The 15,835-nt window shown below is 46.0% G+C and overlaps 1 protein-coding gene across 1 annotated transcript; it reads left to right on the plus strand.

Moving 5' to 3' along the window:
• Window positions 1-1,745: 1,745 nt before the first annotated feature.
• On the plus strand, window positions 1,746-15,062 carry JMJD7 (jumonji domain containing 7). Its single transcript, XM_083165944.1, has 8 exons — window positions 1,746-1,836; window positions 3,040-3,193; window positions 5,571-5,824; window positions 7,924-7,980; window positions 9,300-9,395; window positions 11,096-11,172; window positions 12,207-12,366; window positions 14,639-15,062. Exons 1-8 carry the CDS (start codon window positions 1,773-1,775, stop codon window positions 14,725-14,727), a joined length of 951 nt encoding a protein of 316 aa, XP_083022070.1. The 5' UTR covers window positions 1,746-1,772; the 3' UTR covers window positions 14,728-15,062.
• The last annotated feature ends 773 nt before the right edge of the window (window positions 15,063-15,835 follow it).

The following is a 15,835-nucleotide window of genomic DNA, read 5'->3' on the forward strand; positions in this document are numbered from 1 at the left end:
GGCATTATGTGTGCAGCATCATGTGTAATGGGTACTATGGTGCGCGGCATCATGTGTAATGGGTACTATGGTGTGCGGCATCATGTGTAATGGGTACTATGGTGTGCGGCATCATGTGTAATGGGTACTATGGTGTGCGGCATCATGTGTAATGGGTACTATGGTGCCATCAAGCAAGAACCCCCTAGCAATGAGCACGTAGGTAAGCAGCACTTGAGTGGCAAATATGTAATGGGCATTACGGTTTGTTATATAGTATGTAATGGGCATCATGATGTGTGGCACAATGTGTAATGGCAGGGCCGAAACTAGGGTTTCCGGCGCCCGGGGCAAGGCAGTCATTTGGTGCCCCCCCCTTCCCCTGAAAGGGGGACTGGGGGACCGGACCAAATGACCGCCTTGTCCCTGGCCCCGGAGACCCCCCCTCCCCGCACAGTCCTCTCACCGCCACGGCTGCTGCCCTTCTCCTCCTCATCCCATGCTGCTGCTGTCACCAGTGACCGGCCGTCCGACTCAGCCATGTGCGTCCTGCTGTGAATGGCCGGGCTGGGTCATGTGGGGCGGCGGCGGACAGCTGGGTGTGGCTGATCGCGGTCTACTCTGTGCAGCCGCCTGCTCTCCGGGCTTCCTCGCTCAGCCTCCTCTCCTCCTTTCACGCCGCAGCATGTGAGGCAAGAATGGTGTAGCCACTGTAGCGGCATCTTACTTTGACTCCGTCCGTCTCCTACTAGCGCGGCGGCGGGAAGCGCTGATGACTTCAAAAAGACTTGCCGGATGCTGATTGGCTGAATTCAGCCAATCAGCGTTCGGCAAGTCTTTTCAAAGTCATCAGCGCTAAGTTCCCGCAGCCGCACTAGTAGGAGACGGACGGAGTCAAAGTAAGATGCCGCTACAGCGTCTACACCAGTCCCCGGAACCCCGCTACCTGTCACCGGACCTCCTCTGGCTGTCCCCGGACCTCACAGCGCCCCCCACCTCCAGCGCCCGGTGCGCGTGAACCCCCAGCCCCCCCCCCCCTAGTTACGGCCCTGGTAATGGGCATTATGGTGTGTGGCCTTATGTGTAATTGGCATTACGGCATGTGGCTTTATGTGTAATGGGTATTACGGAGTTTGCTAAAATGTGTAATGGGCATTACTTTGTATGGTCGAAAGTGTAATACCACACCCCTTTTTGTGATGCCACGCCTCCTTCCCATGAGGCCATGCCCCCTTTTTGCCACGCAGCTATGCCGCGCAAAGGTCCCCCTGCTATTATGTCTAGATCTGGGACCACCCATTACAATAATTCTAGATTCGCCTATGCATAAGAGGAGCGGTCTCATATATGGATATGCTGCGCCGGGATGTCGGATGGAGAGTGGCAAATCGTGTGTGACCACCACACCCCCACGTTCTCCTGCATGACATTTTTTCTCACCTTTGCTTGCACCCCTCCCTCTCTCTTGCTCCTTCCACTCTTGATGTGACAGTGACACCCTCTGCGTCCTTGATTCCTTCTCTCTCTCCCCCTTCTCACCCCTCATTATAAAAGAATACCCCTTCCAGCTCCCAGCTCCCAGCTCAGCTGCTGGCTGCTGCGGATACTACAGCAAGAACCGACTGTGTAGAGAATTCCAGCAGGTGGCGCTGAGAGTGCAGGGAGTTCCAGCAGGTGGCGCTGAGAGTGCAGGGAATTCCAGCAGGTGGCGCTGTGGTCTCTTCACGTTATCCGCAAAAGTGTCGCCTCCTTGACGACATTGCTGCTGTCAGGAAGCAGAACCCACCATAAACATGGCGACGCCCGGTGCGGGTGTTGTATTTAAGTGTCTGTCGGACTTTGCTGAGGAGGTTAGAGGTGAGCGCTGATTCCGCACACTGGTGGTTCTATAGGGGTTATGGATTATAGTAGTAGGAAGCAGGGGCAAGGGGGCAGCTTTTAGTGCATATATTAGTGTGTTTAGGTGTGTGACAATATGTGTGTGAAAGTAAATGTGCATGTATATAGGTGCTTTTTTTTTATTATTATTATTTTTTATTTTAACTGACCAATCCTACCGCCTAACCCTAACCTCCTCTCACACAGGCTAACCCACCTATCCCTTTAAAGACATCATGTGGAGGGGGGGGCGAGATTTAATAATTCTGACAGCCCTGGTAGGAAGTATAGTAAATATACTGTTGCTTCATTTGTTCTATGACATTACTGGTATGACTTCCCTCCTCTCATACCGCTTTCATATCGCAAATGGAGACCTGCATGTGCGTTCTGTTCAGATTGCCTCTCCGCGAGGCCACTGATTTAGTTAATTATATCGCTGGTGCCGCAGGATAACAATATAGTGCAAATTTTGACTATATCCTCAATGACAGCGTGTTAAGTGGGGGGAGGAGTGATGGTCACTGAATGATCCTGTTCGTCTGGGAGCACCATCGATATTATTAACAAGATTAACGGTGGAGCTTATCGTATAGTGTGTATCCAGCGTAAGGGAGGGCTAGGAGCCGAGCCTTTTGCACCTTATTGCAAGGTTGGTTATCAGAACCGGCTTTATTTGGCCAGGTATACTTGCATATGCCAGGAATTAGATTTGGATTGCGGTGCAATAGTTATGTAGGTGTAATGCATGGCTTTATTGCAGTAGTTCCTTAAGCAGGGTACACACTGGTAGATATGTCTGCAGATCAGTAGATATATCTGCAGACGGATCAGGCAGAGTGTTCAACATACATGCTGCCTGATCTGTCAGGGCTGACATTACAAATGGGCAGGCACAATTGCATGTGCCCACCCACTGAACTGTCGCCGGCAAACTGGTGTTAGTTGCACATTTTCAATAGTAAATGGCCCCTTACGCTGTTCATCACCTCTGTGGGGTTGGGGGTGTGAATCAGTGGCCAGCACGATGTAGAAATGTGTTTCTCTATTTGGGTGCACACGGCCCCCAGCGCTGACATGTTATGTTCCATCATTTTGACAGGCTGGTTACTCTTATAACTTGTTTGCTTAATATATCTGTATTGTGTTTATATTCTGACTATTGTCCTCTTCTATCCCTAGAACTCCAGGGAACACATGAAGTTCCTTACCTAGAACAACCTCCATCTCCTCTCCAGTTTCATAGGGATTGGCTGAGTCCAAATAGACCCTGTGTAATACGCAACGCCTTCTGCCATTGGCCAGCACTACACAAGTGGACATTAGACTATCTTCGGTACGGGAGCTGTAGCTCTGTTATTTATCAGGTATAATTGATGTAATTACCTTGTTTTGTGTAGTAATCAGTTAAGGAACATGAGGAAGGTGTGCACATAACCTATTTAAGAGCCTGGGTTTTTCCGGTGCAACCCGAGTCCAGGCTTTGCTTGAAAGGGGTGAACCCAGGTTGGCATGTTCTGGATCTGGTGCCAACGCTGTGTTCTTACCAGGTCGACTGTATTGTGACACAGACCAAAATGTTGGGGGTTGGAAGGATTTATTTATTACAATTGGAACTTGCATGTGCGCCCTGTTAATGATGCAGATCATCTTCTTCCTCATCTGTGTGCGTGGCATCCATTACTCTCCCACAGCAGATGCAGGTGGAGAGGACTGCTGTGCTTTGTCCTGCAGCGAGCAATACGTTTTGCCCCTGCTCGCGGAGGTCTGGCCTTTTGATTAGGGTAGCCGATGACTCTATTCTGGTGCTGGATAAAATAAGCTTTCATGAGTAGGTGCTTCGAGGTGACAACTAGGTCTCCCAGCAAGTGGCAGGGGAAGTCCTATGTTTCCCAGACTCTGCCTCCAGCTACAGCATCCCTCTTCCGGTGTCAGAAGTTATATTGCCAGCTGGAAGGGGGGGCGCAGTAGCGCACGCAGGGGGGGTTTCTGAGTACCCAGAAACCCCCCCCCCAGTAGTCTAAGGGTCCTCAGCTGAAAGCTGAGGGTCCCCTCTTTCTAAGGGTATAAGAATTGTAAAAATCGGCCCTTGGGAACCGGAGATATCTGACTTCAAAGCAGTGGTCCCCATCCAAGCCTGTTAATTGTTATTCCCAGTCAGATATTTCAGGTTTTTTCTGAGATAGAGTTTTTTTAAAGATATATTCCAAAAGCTGTGACTCTCCCCCTCTGAAGGACACTAGTAGCTTGTCTCTACTTTTCCCAGAACCAGAGATATCAGCCTTCCAGCAGCTGGTTACTGCTCCAGCTGCACACACCTGGTATGTAGTTTTATATACTCGTTGGCAGATTGCTCTACCTCCTGAACTCTGATCCCCTGGTCCCAAATATCATTTGGTAGGTGGGATTCTCTAGTTTTTAATTCCATTCAAATCTAAGAAATCTATTTCCGGATACTGGAGATATCTGCAGTCAAGCAAGCTGTCCTCCCACCAGAAAATTATGAATAATAAGCCCACTCCACTATACACCCCTCCTCTGCATATTAAACATTCTCTACCACCCTGGAAGTTATGTATCAGGGCCCCTTCATTCAGCCCAATGCCCCCTTCTCCCATTCCATCTCCCACCATCTGTGCAGTAAAGGGGTAATTAGTGGAAATTACTGATCCAGGCCCTACATGCTGAGCGGTTGATATAATACCCCCTACCAACCGCGGGACATCAAAGCTTCCCCCACCCCTACCGCTGGAGGATCGGTAGGGGCCCCAATACATTGCTATGCCCAGGGGTCTACACTGCTGTTGACACCCCTGTATGTATATATATATATATATATATATATATATATATATATATATATATATATATATATATATATATATATATTTTTTTTTTTATTATTATTATTATTATTATTTATATACATTTGGTCTATCTATAATACTTTAACTGACCCGGCATATACTGGGTCACCTAAGTGTCCATCTCCGTGCTTTGCTCCACCCCTCTGGAAACCCCCATCTGAAAATCCTGCGTTTGCCACTGGGGCGGGGCACAATCTTAAAAGAAGGTAGATTCTTCACCCCCACTTATTTAAAGGGAGATTTGGTAGCATCCATACCAGATGAAGAACAGTAAATCATTTTTATTTATAAATGTTATTGTTTAATATAAATATTTATTTTAAAGAAAAGGATGTGATTTATATGATGATTTTGAATACATAAAAGTTTATAATAAGTAGTGGTCAATTTACACAGTAAAATATGTATCCATTTACTTCAGCTTTATGGCCTTTTCTATCTATCTATCTAGATATCAGATCAGACTCATTAGAGGCACATTACGGGTGCTTTTTAGCACTCGCACTGTATTGTGTCCGATACCGTAGGTGTGTGCCAGCTATGTCCAGGTCTGGGCAGCAGGGTGGGTAGATGCAGCAGAGCTTAAAATCTTTTTGTGCAGGACGGTGAGCAGGAGCCGTCCAGCGCAGCGGGCAACAGCACCAGAATAAAAAAAACTTTCAATATACTGGCCAGCCACTGATTGGCCGGGAGTCTTTACACGCATGTAAAAATGGCACATCAATGCCAAATCTTGAGCTGCCGGAGGAGCTCAAGGGAAATTGGGTCCGACTTGTCCTCAGGTACATGAAAACACCTTTTAGAAATGATTTTCAAAACTTATGTGTATCTGTCTTTTTTGTACAGAAAATGTATAGGATCCAAGGCTGTGAGCGTGGCTGTGACTCCAAATGGTTATGCAGATGCCGTTTACAAGAACAAGTTTGTCATGCCAGAGGAGCGAACCATGACGTTTTCAGATTTTCTGGACGTTGTAGAGAAGAAAACCAAACCCCCAGGAGTGTTCTACATCCAGAAGCAGTGTTCCAATCTCACGGAAGAGTTTCCTGAATTGGTAGGAGATGTGGAGAGTCACATACCATGGATGAGCGAGGCGCTAGGTAAATGGGATTGATCATTGCTGATGAATTTGGTGGTCGGACTGTTTCGGAGCTTTACAAATGAGCGTATAGTCGCTTGGTGTCATTTGTTATACAATCCCGAAAAAGTTAAAACTCTAATTGTTATTTATGTTTAACTGTATATTCCTACAGAGCTAGTTGTTGGCTTTGGGAAGGTTGTGTGTGTGTGTGTGTGTGTGTGTGTTTGTGTGTGTGTGTGTGTGTCGAATCCATTCTCTAACATACAGTATGAGGGGATGTGTACACTAACTGCACAGGTGAAAAATCATTCGACGCTGACCATCGAATCATTTTTCACCTGTTCACTAATAAGTAAGTCTAGACTACAATTCAGGGTGGGCGATGACGTCATGTGATATCAGCCTACTGCCCCAAGCAGGTGTAGACAGGCCTGCATTCGCAGCGGTATACCCAGCGTTTTTGTGGGCACTGCCATGCCTGTGCTCTCCTCCTGCTCGACCCCAGTCTTCCCTTCCCAATGCGCTCCCAGGGTTTGCACATCGGGGACGACTTTGGCCCGTAACATACGGGTCTCAATCGTGCCTCTTTGTACATGTCTAATTGTCTATTGTATTCCATGAGCAGATCTTTGATGCTCGTTTGATAGAAATGTCATTTTACAGAAAAATAGAGTGTGCTAATCCTGTCACACAACGCCAGGCGGCTTGTGCCATTATAATATACTTGTATACTGTACATATATCTTCTCCAGGATTACTCCTTCACTTTACAAGTACTAAAAATATAGCACAAAAGTTAAGTATTGCCGATGCCAAACACATCGATATTTTAGCACTGTATAGTATTATTGTTCAAGTGTTTCCCTCTCCCTGGTCACACAACATAGATAAACATTGAGATGCACAAACCAGATAAGATATCTTAGAATCAGTATGATGCCGCTGATGAGATATACTTCTTAATCTATAGTTAACAATGGGGCAGATGTATTAAGCCTGGTGAAGAGATAAAACTGGAGATAAAGTGGTAGGAGATAACGCACCAGCCAATCAGATCCCAACTGTCATATTTCAAACACAGCTGATTGGCTGGAGCGTTATCTCTTCCATGTTATCTCCACTTTATCTCCAGTTTATCTCTTCTCCAGGCTTAATACATCTGCCCCGATTAGTCACTTCACATGCACTATACACGCGGCCACCACATGAATACTGTCTATATTACACTGATGGGTAAACTCCAGTAGACGATTAGTAATAGCCAGGGACAGACCAGGAAATTGGTCAATGCCTAGGATATATTCTATATCCAGTGATAGTAGCCCTTTATTAAACTATGCCCCCATATTGACATGGGACTCCGGCCTTACTTGGGAAGTAAAAGCAATGCTAACTGTGGCCCGCTCTGCAAGCAGGAATAGGGTAATACACTGAAGATTATGAGACACTCCAACTATGGATAACCGCAACCCCACCATCCTGCCTGGCAGGGACAGAGCCCATTCCCCGACTTAATTCCTGTAATTTATGGTGTTAGGCCCGGCTCCATTCCTAGCTACTTAAAATCGGGTTTATCCCGGGGCAGTTGAGCAGTGTAGTCCACCTTGAGTAAATTTATTACGAATTGTACCGCTATACCCATGTAAATTTATATGATGATTTGTACCATTGCATGTTGTATGTTTGTACGTATATGTCTTGTAACTGTGTGAAAAAGGAAATAAAGATTTAAAGTAAAAAAAAAAAAAAAAAAGTTAAGTATTGCAGCATGAAGAACATATACCTAACCACCGTGAACGTAATGAGCTTTAGGGAGGGTTATGGCAGCCATTTTTATTAGTAATATAAAACTGCCATTTTGGGCATGCGATGCAGGTTCCTCTGGGTGATATAGGCCACGCCTTGAGGATATTACACAAATTGGGAGAGGTCACGTTGCTGGGGGCCCCCTGCTTACAGAAGGTCCACCGATAATCCGCCAAATTCGGTAATCCTCGCTCAGTGCTGGAACAGACGATGCTGGATAATTGGTGTTCAACCTGTATTTGTACATTGATTTTTTGTTGTTGTTGTTGTTTTCTTAATCCTTTCTGATGATGTTTCCTCTTCCTATATTAGGAAAGCTTCCGGATGCTGTTAATTTCTGGCTCGGTGAGGCTGCAGCAGTAACCTCATGTAAGTGGCCTTTACGTCTGTTTTGTTACAGTAATGTGTGCATTTGCCTGCTGAGAATTTGGTCCTATTGATGATTTAATTGCCTTGGTTAGCAAATTACACATGGCGCCACGCGCCGTCGTTGCCCATTACACATGACGCCACTCGCCGCCGTTGCCCATTACACATGGCGCCACGCGCCGTCGTTGCCCATTACACATGACGCCACGCGCCATCGTTGCCCATTACACATGACGCCACGCGCCGTCGTTGCCCATTACACATGACGCCACGCGCCGTCGTTGCCCATTACACATGACGCCACACGCCGTCGTTGCCCATTACACATGACGCCACACGCCGTCGTTGCCCATTACACATGACGCCACACGCCGTCGTTGCCCATTACACATGACGCCACACGCCGTCGTTGCCCATTACACATGACGCCACACGCCGTCGTTGCCCATTACACATGACGCCACACGCCGTCGTTGCCCATTACACATGACGCCACACGCCGTCGTTGCCCATTACACATGACGCCACACGCCGTCGTTGCCCATTACACATGACGCCACACGCCGTCGTTGCCCATTACACATGACGCCACACGCCGTCGTTGCCCATTACCCACATGCTCATAGCTAGGAGTTTATTTCACAATGCCAGGGACTTTATGCTTGATGTCAGGGGCTTCATGCCCGATGCCAAGAGGGTTCCATTTTTTTACCACGGGGTATTACATGCTGGTTGCCAAGTGGTTTCATGCTTGTTACTATGAGGTATTACATGCTCATTGCCAAGGGGGTTTATTTTCATGTGACAGCCTCCACAATGGAAGCCACCCGGCAGACTGCAGCTGCTGTCATCCGGCGATAGGGATAGGGTGGGGAGAGGACAGGCTGGGCCCGGGGGTCAGGGTGCATAATATGCCTTGAGTAGAGTGGCTGGGATCCCCTGATTTATTTATTTATTTTCCTCCCTTCCCTGCAGCAGAGATGGAGGAGATTCCGCAGCCATTCACTGCAGCACACAGGAGACTGGCACCTGGCGTTAGCGAAAGGGGGGGAGATGACAGGCTGGGCCGGGGATCACGGTGCATTGTGTCCCCTGCGTTTTATTTATTTAAGTTCCGTCGCGGCCGCCCACCCACTGAGAGAATGGCAGCTAGGTGACAGCCGGCAGAGAGCGCGGAGCGGGTTGGGGCTATTTGAAATCTAGCACAGGAAGCATGTCAGCTTGGAAGTGCAGTGCATGATGTACCTGAAGGGGGCGGTAGAAGACTACAAATGCTGGTTAAAGCAATACATCCAATTCCATATGTCCATTTCTTACAGTACATAAAGATCATTATGAGAACCTGTACAGCGTCATTTCAGGAGAGAAGCACTTCATCCTTCACCCACCCACTGACCGACCTTTTATCCCATATGGTATGTCACATCCGAAAATGTGTATTATGCTCAAACATTCCAGTCATATTAACCCTTTCAGTGGCACTCCCGAGAGTTTTGCTCCAGTGCGCAGGCTGGCAATCCCAGAAAATTCTCGGGAGTGCCACTGCCTGTGCTCCCTCCCATCTGGCAGCACCGTGCTCAGCTTCAGCGGCTGCCCGGCCCTGCCTCCTTCCCCCCTGCTGTGTGCGGAGGTACAGGTGGGAGACCTTCTTCACAGGAAGAGGAGCAACAGAACACAAGGACATGCACTGAAACTAGAGGGAGGAAGATTTAGGGGAAATGTGAGGAAGAATTTTTTCACAGAAAGAGTAGTAGATAAGTGGAATTGCCTCCCAACAGAGGTGGTAGACGCAAATACAGTAGTACAATTTAAACATGCTTGGGATAAGCATATTGATATCCTTACATAAAAATAAGGATCAAATATGGTTTGAGGTAACATGTTTAAAAAAAGGGGCAGACTAGATGGGCCAAGTGGTTCTTATCTGCCGTCAAATTCTATGTTTCTATGACCTTGTAACGTCACGCCGCACACAGCCGAATTGCTGGGGGCAGGGCCAGGCAGCGGCTGATGGACTGTTCAGCTGCGCTGTCCGGACATGAGGTTACAGTGGTGGGTTGTTGTTGTTTGTTTGTTTGTTTTTTTAAACACCAATGAAGGGGTTAATGTTAGTTTAACCTAGTTTAGTAAAAGAATAGCATCATTATTTTTAATATACTGTATTTTTTTTTAACCAGGTAGAACATAATATCATCAACAAGTAGAGCTCTGTCTGGTTTATTGTGCCCTCGGTTGGCTGCACTGATGAATATCCATATTCCCTGAGACACATCTATACATGTTATGTTGCCATTATACAGTGGGGCCTACACAGAGCCATTGCTGTATTGGTAGTCCACAGGACGTATTGGAGCTCAGAGGAGCAAACGCCACTGTTTTTGTTAATGGTTCTCCCAGTACTTCAATGGTTTTCATTCAAAAGCGGGTATACCCATTTATGGTTATGGGATCATAATACACCGGTTTTTGGGACGCAGTACATCACCAGAGGAATTGCCTTTTTAAAGAATCTCCTCATCAACGCTAAAGCTTTAGCATATCAATATGAAAGTATTGACCTTGTTGAAAGACTAACACCTGATGAAGTCTTAAGGTGCCCATACACTAGTAAGATTTATCTTCAGATCTGGCTGGTTGGAACAAAAACATGGTTATGGATGAGTGACAGTTTGTCAGTTTTCCAGCATTTCCAAGCAAATGGTCAACTGTCATTTGCTCTCATCCATAACCATGTTTTTGTTCCAACCAGACAGATCTGCAGATAAATCTGCATGTGTATGGCCACCTGTTTTACTTCACTGTATCGTCACTCCCACTCAGTACGTTGATGGGTTTAAGAAATTCAACTGGATTGAAAGATGTTCTTCATCACTGATTTTGTGTAAAAATTTACTTTTGAATAAATTCTTGAACTGTGGACTTCCAATCTGTATGTGGACTGCAGATGAGTTATCATTAAGGCATTACATGGACATTAAGTTCAGCCACCAGGCTTATAACACTGTAAGGTGCTAACTCCACTATGGTTGGAATATAGACTATATATGTATAGTATTCCCAATGGTGGTCCTTCTTTTTAAAAGGCTTGACCAATGTTTGTCCCTGATTATTTCAGAAATGTACCAACCTGCAACTTATCAAGTTAATGAAGATGGGACATTTGAGATTGTAGACCAGGAGTCTGCAGAGCAGGTAAATAACCTGATTGTTAGATGACCTGTTCCTTGCTCACTTCAATCCGTCTCATTCCCCTCCTCATTTTAGTCAGGATAACTGGAAAACAAGTAGTGTATTGGGTATAACAATAGTGACTCAGACGTGTGTGCTCTTCCAAGATAAAGGGTAATGGACAAACTGTCCTGCTCATCTCCACCGAGGAAGGACATAATGATATCCTGAGTTGGCTGCATTTGAGATCCAGGAGCTCCAAGTTGAGTTGCAGGCAGAGAGAAGGGAATCTTGTTGCATGGGAAGCTATAAATTAAATTCCACCTTGTTGAGATGTTTGTTAATCTGTTAAGCCGGCAGTTGATGATGATGATGATGATGTTCATGAGTAATGCAATGTGCATGTCTTTTTATAATTCACTGAGGGTGTAAAGAAACCACAAAGCTCAGGAACAAAGCTGGAAAGTTACATTTTACTACTTGTCTTAGACAAATAAGCCAAGCTTTCTAATGGGTTATGATATATGTTTACATACAGTAGGAACCGTGACATACCAGACCTTCCCACCAACATTCCTTATTTGAAACAAAAGGGTGTTTAACTGAGTATTAATTGACAAATTGGCATTTCAGTGCCCACATCTTGTAACGGAACACTGCCACACATTGTCTCTATCATGTCACGGAATAATGCCAGAGACCCCATGCCCCTTCTATAGGCCAGCTTCAGAACTCACCCTAAGTTTTTCTTTCATTAACCCGTTGCTACAGGGTCCTGTTCACCTGCAGGCCCAACATTCCAGTCACGCAGAAGGTAACAGTGGGCAAGCTGGAGCAGCAGAGAGCTGGGTTGCAGTGCCAATGCCATCGCTGTCCATGCATTCCCAGTGCTGCAACCACTTCTACAGACACCACGGTCTAAGATTAGGCAGATGGTGATCTACAGCTTAGCGTTTAGTGATCAATGCATTGTAGACTCTTGCGCTAATTATTTTATCTATCTAGTGCACTTTCTCCAACAGGACTCATAGCTGGTTGTTCATTATTTATTTTAATAGGTGCCTTGGATTCCTGTTGACCCACTGGATCCAAACGTGAGTCTGTACCCAGAGTACGTTCAGACACAACCTCTGCATGTGACTGTACGAGCTGGGGAAATGCTGTATTTGCCATCTCTGTGGTTTCACCATGTACGCCAGTCTCATGGATGCATTGCAGGTAAGATAATGTGTATGCAAATACATACATTATTCTCGGTACTTGTTTCCTAGAACGGCCACAATCGTGAGTGATCGTGGCTCTTAATTAAGGGACACGATCCTCACGATGTGGCCGATTTTTTACAATTTTTTCCCTTTGATTGACAGAAATCGGGTCAATCGGTCGGTCGCGACCAATTAAAATCGGCCGCGATGCGACCGACCGATTGACCCGATTTTTCCATAGACTTCAATGTTAAAAAATCTTTTAACATTGAAATCGGGAGGATCTTGTCGGTCTTGTGCCATTATAATGGCACAAGATGAGATGGACTTGATTAAGTCCATCTCACATAGGGAAAAATGATAAAAAAGGTGAAATGGGCCAATATGACCCATTTCACATTTTTTATGTGCCCGCCATGACCCCACGATAGACGTCAACCCGAAGCGTGGCGAGCGCAGCGAGCCCGCGAGGGGCGGCGGTGCGCGTCCTACGACCTTTTCATTCCCCTACTATCCACTAGGGCGTGGAGTGAGAATAGAATAGTGTGGCGAGCGCAGCGAGCCACCGAGCCCGAAGCGTGGCGAGCGCACGCGTATACCTGTGAAGTTATACGCGTCCCCTCGCGGGGCTCGCTGCGCTCGCCACGCTTCGGGCTCGGTGGCTCGCTGCGCTCGCCACACTATTCTATTCTCACTCCACGCCCTAGTGGATAGTAGGGGAATGAAAAGGTCGGAGGACGCGCACCGCCGCCCCTCGCGGGCTCGCTGCGCTCGCCACGCTTCGGGTTGACGTCTATCGTGGGGTCTAGCCCACTTAGTAACATTTGGGGGGGCAATTAAAAATAATCAGGTGAAAAAAAAAAAAAATCGGGTGAAAAATCGGTCGGTCGGATCGGTCGCATCGCATGCGACCAAATCGCATGCGATGCGATCGATCCGATTTTTTATCTTACGACCACAACGATCTAAATCGTTGTGGCCGTGCTAGGAAACAAGTACCATATTCTCTTCTATACCCCCCACCACCACCACATGTTGCAGCTCCCTGGGTCTCAACGCATGTGATGTATTGCATACAAGTGCCAGATCGCATTTGAGCCTTCCAGGAAGCTGCCAGGCGGCTCACTGGGGAATTGCATGCAACTGCTGGGAGGGAAGGTGACTGGAGATGGCCCAACATTTTATAGGCGTGCCCATAAAAACGCGGGGCATGTTCGATGCCTGTTTGGGGCAGCCTGCTGCTGATGTCAGCGCCCACCCTGAATTTGGCCATCTGGGGCCATAGACTGACTTTTATTAGGGAACAGGATAAAAAATGAATTCGATGGTGAGTGACCATCGAATGATTTTTTGCCCATGCGGCCGCATGCGAGTGAATATGTAAGCGTACACCTCAACTCGCATGCAAATGCGGGGAATCGTTTGTCTTTTACCTGCAAACAGGTCTGAATTAGGCCCATATTGTATGGGGGCTTTTATGACATCATTGTTTGTAGAATTACCAGTTCTAGGTATTCAGATTTATTAGTATTGTTTGTTTTATTAAATATATATATATATATATATATATATATATATATATATATATATATATATATATATATATATATATATATATATATATATAGGCATTTTGTAAAGTGCCAGTTATGTTGGTCCAGTCAGTGTGCAGCGGAGATAAATTGCTTAGTTGTGCTATGCAATCCAGTCAAGAATTAGGACACTTATGGAGGCAATTGTGGCTGACCTAATGATCCACGATGCACACTCCAGCGAAGGCTGATCATATAACTAGGTGCTACATTAATCACCGTGATACAGAGATCTTCAGGTGTAACCTCATAGATTTGAGGTTCACCAATAAAACCCATACAAATAAGTTAGAAAGATGCCATGTTCACACTTCTCATGTAAAATACCCAGCATGCCGGGGACTGCAGCGACGGACCACCGTTCTCCCTGCTCAGGCAAATTCCCGGGTGAAGCAGTTCTACCTGGTAATTTGCCTTTTATCACAGGTTTTTTTGCAGTGTGAACGGGTCAACCCGTGTCTGCATACTCGGGTCTCGCACACGGGTAAACACCTGGGAACTTCGACACGGGTTGACCCATTCACACTGGGGGGAAAAAACGTGTTAAAAGGTAAATTACCGGGTCGACACGCCAGACCCGGGGATTTGCCTAGCACTGAGAACAGGGTATTTGAGTTTTTTCTAATTTCTCATCCCAGCGGTACATTTATATTGCACATCTGCGCTAACATTTGTTTTGTTGCTTTTTTGCAGTAAATTACTGGTATGATATGGAATATGACATCAAATACCACTATTTTCAGCTGCTTGATTCTCTCTCCAAAACTCTGGGAAATTCCTGAATGGTATAAACACGAAGCTGGATGGGTAAACAAAACCTTGCCCTTCTGCGAGACCGCCATGGCATGTGGCTATAGTACAGGCTGCAGATTGTGCTGGTGTAAGGGACAAAACGGAGGATCAGACCTGAAGCAACGAGTGCAGAATAATAACTGCAGGCGCAAATCGTGTTATGCCAGAGCAGCGCAAATCACATTTCTTTCATTCTGTTCTCTTCAGGAACTACTTCCTCATCATCCACTGAAGATCGTGGGAATCCTAGTTGTGTGTACTTTTAGAACTTGTTTTTTATTATTATTATTTTTTTTTATATATATAATATTCCTTTTCAAAATGACGATCTGGTAATCCTTCATTGGCAGGAACATATATTGTAGAGTAATGACTACTAAATCCTACTTGCATAAATAGGGGTATGGCTCATATGGTCAACATACATTAGGTCGACAGGGCTTCAGTATATTCTCCCTCCATGCCCTAGTAGGTGGTAAGGTATGAAATACCGCCTATCGGCGCAAAAACATTGAAAAACTCTTGTCAACCTTTTTACTGACCTTTAGTGGTCAACCTAATTTATGTCTACCTTCAGTGTCGACCTAGCAACAGGATCCCCACAAAGACACATCACCACCACAATTTGGGCGTAGGGTCTATACCATTGGTTTAGTTCTGTAGGGATGGTGGGAGTGAGGTCTACCTTCACGAAGAGCAACATTGATTTTACCATATCTGCTTTGGCCCTCTGCAAATCCCTACAATAGCTCAGTATTACTTGGAATTCAAAGAGCGATAAGCCGTCTAGTCAGGCGGATCAGTCAGCATCATTTATCTCACTCAGTGTGTTCCGGCGTTATGCAACCTCCTGCGGTCTGATGCTAGTAACCAAAAAAAGGGCGAACAGTGACTCGCCACCCTTCATTAACATTGTGCCAATGTGTACAGCAATCCTTGTAACAGGGATTTATTCCAATGTTGGAAAAAAAAGAAACCGTTTCGCTGTGTATGCAGATTTAGTATGGCAACCATTCAACATCACGCAATCACCTGTTCTTTCTGACTTTGTCCATCATTCAAGACTTGGGGGCACACGTATCGCTTATATATTTAGCT

The sequence above is a fragment of the Crinia signifera genome, chromosome 12, assembly GCF_055691185.1.
Source record: "Crinia signifera chromosome 12, ASM5569118v1, whole genome shotgun sequence".
In the NCBI taxonomy this organism is placed as follows: Eukaryota; Metazoa; Chordata; class Amphibia; order Anura; family Myobatrachidae; genus Crinia; species Crinia signifera.